At 44.1% G+C, this 4,265-nt stretch overlaps 1 protein-coding gene across 1 annotated transcript; it reads right to left on the bottom strand.

The window, feature by feature from the left end:
• Window positions 1–1,217: 1,217 nt before the first annotated feature.
• Window positions 1,218–1,797, bottom strand: LOC104948112 (zinc finger FYVE domain-containing protein 26-like; the record flags this gene model as incomplete). Its single annotated transcript, XM_010774274.1, has 2 exons — window positions 1,218–1,487; window positions 1,588–1,797. Coding segments are annotated over 2 exons (480 nt in total), but the record flags the coding sequence as incomplete, so codon positions are not given.
• Between the last annotated feature and the right edge of the window lie 2,468 nt (window positions 1,798–4,265).

Here is a 4,265-nt window from a genome sequence, read left to right as displayed (position 1 = left end):
GTATAAACAGCAGCAGTATTTTGTAAATCTATTCTTTGACAAACAGGAAGCCAGTGTAAAGACTTCAGAGCAGGAGCGATGTGATCCACTCTCTTAGTGTCAGTGAGGACTCGAGCAGCAGCGTTCTGAATCAGCTGCAGCTTTCTAATAGATGTTTTAGTGAGACCTGTGAAGACACCATTACAGTAATCCAGTCTACTGAAGATAAAAGCATGGACACTGTGGCTGCGGAGTGTGGTTAGGGCGGCGGCTGCTGGAGTGAAGGGGAGTGGCTCGGCCGGAGGCCAGACAGCTGATCGGAATCAGGTAATCAGTGCTGGAATTAAAGCATGTCGTAACCTGGTTCTGGTCTGTTGTGCAGTAGGCGGGATCCTGGAAGGTCGCCAGAGGACCTGTGAAGGTTCCCACACGGGCAACGTTTGAGATCCGTGTATATTTTTGTTTGGAGCTAATAAACGCCTGTGATCAACCAACCTGCTCTTTCCGTCCCTATTTGAACCCTGTGTGAGCGGAGAGGCTCACAGACACGTTTTTCCAAATCCTGCTGTGACATTAGTCTTTTAATCCTAGATATGTTAGATATGGTTCAACCTAATTCCAGTGTTATTCTTACGGCCCGTCCACACGGCGGCGTGCGTCGAAGCTTCAACGCTTCTGCGCATTGACTTTGAATGGGGTGACGTCACGCTTTGCCGAACTGCATTGTGGTTCCGTTGCTTCGCTTTGTTCGCGTTGCGCGCGTTGCTCGCTTCAAAAGTTGAGCAATGTTCTACTTTTGAAGCTTCGACGGAAGCGTCAGCCAATCAAATCATATGCCATTACAAGCTCTAGCCAATCAAACCGCGTGCTTGTGTGTCCGGGGCGGGAGATTCATGTGATTGGTTGTTGGTCGAGTTTCAGACACGCCCACCGGCAAGCTTCAACGCACGCCGCCGTGTGGACGCTGCGTTAAAGAAGCAAATCTTTAATATATATATTATAATGCATGATTTTATGCTGTTTTTAATTAGTTTTATTCCTTTAGGGTCTTAGTGTCTGTATTTTGTCTAAACATTTTATCATAAACTTACTTTAGAAGGTTAGGTTTCAAAATCTAGAAAAAATTAACTACGCTTTACGAACACGGCCAAAATGATTAAAACATTTATAATTAAATAGCCAGACTCGTCCCTAGCGAGGCACAAGGGTTTACCGCACTGCATGTTTAATTAACAACTCTAATTGCGCCTGAATGTCTTCATAATTAATTTTAAAAAACACCGTCTCCTCACCTTGTTGAGCAGGTAGGTGAGCGCCTCCGTCATGCAGTCGTGTCTCATGTAGAAGCTGACGAGCGCCAGGTGAGTCCCGAAGGTGTTCAGGTAGAAGAGACACTCCTGCTGCCGGACGCCCTGCAGAGGAGCCTCGCTGCGATCAGAAGGACCCGAAGACTCACTCAGAGCCTGCTCCAGATCCCTGAGGGACGCCAGGATGTCCTCACCTGGAGACTATACAGTTGCATGAATCAGCTAAGCACGTATTTTCGGCATATGCATGGTCTCCAATGTAGGATTTCTTTGCTAAAAAAATGAGACTCCTCCCCCTTACCGAGTTCAGATTGAGCTGCACGGTGTTCTCCAGGTGCTGCACCACCTCCTGCAGCAGCAAGGGCCCCAAGTTCAGCTGGTTCCGGTCCAGAGGGGCCTTCAGGAAGCGGGAAAACTTCTCCCTGGCTCCAGAGAGGTTTCCTGCCTTCAGACAGGCCATCCCCCACGCCTGCCACACACCCCCCGTCTCCAGACCACTCTTTGTAGACACCTAGGATAACAGATAAACAACCAGGAAAAGAAAATAGATATCAATAAGATGTCTTTCACTTAAGTGTATTACCTAAGACAGTGGTTCTCAAATGGGGGTACGTGGACCCCTATGGGTACGTTGGAGTACTGCAGGGGGTACGTGAGATTTATTTGATGTTAATGAAAAAAAATATATATATAAATATACCAATTTTAGGAAAAGTAAGGAAGTTTGAGCAGTGTGGGTTTCATATTAATAGGCTAGAGTTTCACATAGTTCAAAAAAAGAAGTGTAATAACAGCAGTTGCCTCCCTGTCAGAAGGACAAAGATCCTTAGTGAAGCTCAAGCCCATGTTTCTCACTACATTGTAAGTACAACTTATTAAAAAGATCAGTTCAATGCAACTAATGTCATCTTAGTGTTATTGCATAATGTTAAAATTGGTTGGCCATGAATTTAGTGATGGATTGTAAACATTTGAAATGTAGCATTTAAGTGTTTCTCACTAAATAAATCAGACACTGATGGTGCAAGGCTGTACTGTAGGCTTTTTTCCCCCTAACAAATAGTTTTTGCGCTGATCAGGGGGTACTTGGCTGAATAGTTTTTTCAAAGGGGGTACATTATTGAAAAAAGTTTGAGAATCACTGACCTAAGAGACCAAGATATTTAGGGACATTTAGCATATTCATACAGCAACAATGAAAACACATTAGCACAACATTCTGCTAACACCAATCTGATTACGTCTCTTTTTTATGTAACTGTTGGAAGCTGTAAGGGAATAAAGTCCTTGAATAAATGTGCTTTCCAACAAAGTGTCAGACAAAGGGGGAGGTGCCTTATGCAAGTTTTCAAAGTCACAAGCGTCTCGTCTTACACCCAGACGTTATGCAACTCAAACAATCCCCCGAGCACATTCCTGTGTCATAACTGTATGTGATATACAGTCGACTACATGTCTGGCTGTTCAGCGTTGGTACATCCTGTTCAGCACACCTGTGTAATGTTCAGCGTCATGTGCCAGGTATTTTAGTACAGTGTCTCCTCGAAGCTATTTAGAGAGAAACATATATTTGAAATCCTCAGAAGTTTCACCATCAAATACTGCTGTACTGTAGGATCAAGTGTGTGAGTATGTTGAGCATTCAGGAGATTTAAAGAGGCCTTATTCTGCTTTTTGGGGTTTTCCAGTTCCTCTAGTGTGTCTTTAGGTTTGTGTGCATGTCAACGGTCTGCAAAGACTACAATCCCTGTGTTTCCTCCAGAGGGAAGTCATTGTTTACTTCAGAAACAGGGACATCACTATGGATCACCTGCGCTTCTATTGGCTAGTGCTCCAACACATTGTACGTGATAGGCCAAGTGGCGGGACATCTCTAATGGCGCATTACCACTGCAGCGCGTAGCACGGTTTGAGCGTGCCGTGCCTAACCCGGCCCGTTTTTGGTTGCGTTTCCACTTGGCGTAGTTCCGGCTAGCGGGTACTTTTTCACAGTTTTCTGGCTCTCCAAAATCGAGGTTCTTTCCGGGCCAATAACCGGGCTGAGTATGCTAAACTAGAGAGAGAATCGCTGGCAACTACAACAAGATGAACATATTTGACCGTGATTTAATTGTAATACACGTTTCAAAATGATGCCGAAGTAACAACATACTGATACCGGTTAGTAAAAACCATGAATTAATGCTTTGACAAGTCTGCAGACAGACGGCAGGCGAAACACCTTTTAAAATGCGTGTTTTCTGAATGGAGATCGGCTAAGCTAACGCAGTATATGCTCCGACCGTCCACACTCACAACAACGGCCTACAGACATAAATAAACCAATGACTGTATTCTCCATGACACAGACAGTCTGTGGTTTGTACTTGTTTCACTTGTGTCTAGTTTCTGAACAGATATGAGGAGCTGTGAGCTCTGAGGGCTAACAGCTAACGGCTGATGTTGGTTTTGTGGTTCACATTGAAGATGACGTCACGGCTCCGCCTACACTGCGTTACTATAGTTACTGCCCCAGTTCTAAACTGTATTGGAAACGCAGGATAAAGTGAGCCTGGCCTAACAAGGCCTAACTAAGCCGTGTGAGGCCCTGCAGTGGAAATGCGCCATTAGTACTTAAATACTAAGGAGCCCTATAAGCAACCTTCAACACTGAGGACTCTTAAATAATGAGGACCCTTAAATACCAAGAAACCTTAAATACTGAGCAATCTTAAATACTAAGGAACTCTTAGATCCTAATCTTCAATATTTAGGAACCTCAAATACAGAGGTACTTTAAATACAGAGGAGCCTTAAATACTGAGGAACCTCAGATCTTAAGGAACCTTCGATAATTAGGAACCTTACTGTGGACCCTTAGATACTGAGAACCACTCAATTCTGAGGAACCTTAGACACAGAACATGATTCTGCTCTTTAACTTTGTTTATGGCGGAAGAACCTTCTTACACCTTAAAATATATTTATTCCTTCCATTTG

The sequence above is a fragment of the Notothenia coriiceps genome, unplaced genomic scaffold, assembly GCF_000735185.1.
Source record: "Notothenia coriiceps isolate Sejong01 unplaced genomic scaffold, NC01 NC01_scaffold00013730, whole genome shotgun sequence".
Classification (NCBI taxonomy): domain Eukaryota; kingdom Metazoa; phylum Chordata; class Actinopteri; order Perciformes; family Nototheniidae; genus Notothenia; species Notothenia coriiceps.
Note: the sequence above shows the minus strand (reverse complement) of the source record. Positions and strands in the feature narration are given on the sequence as shown.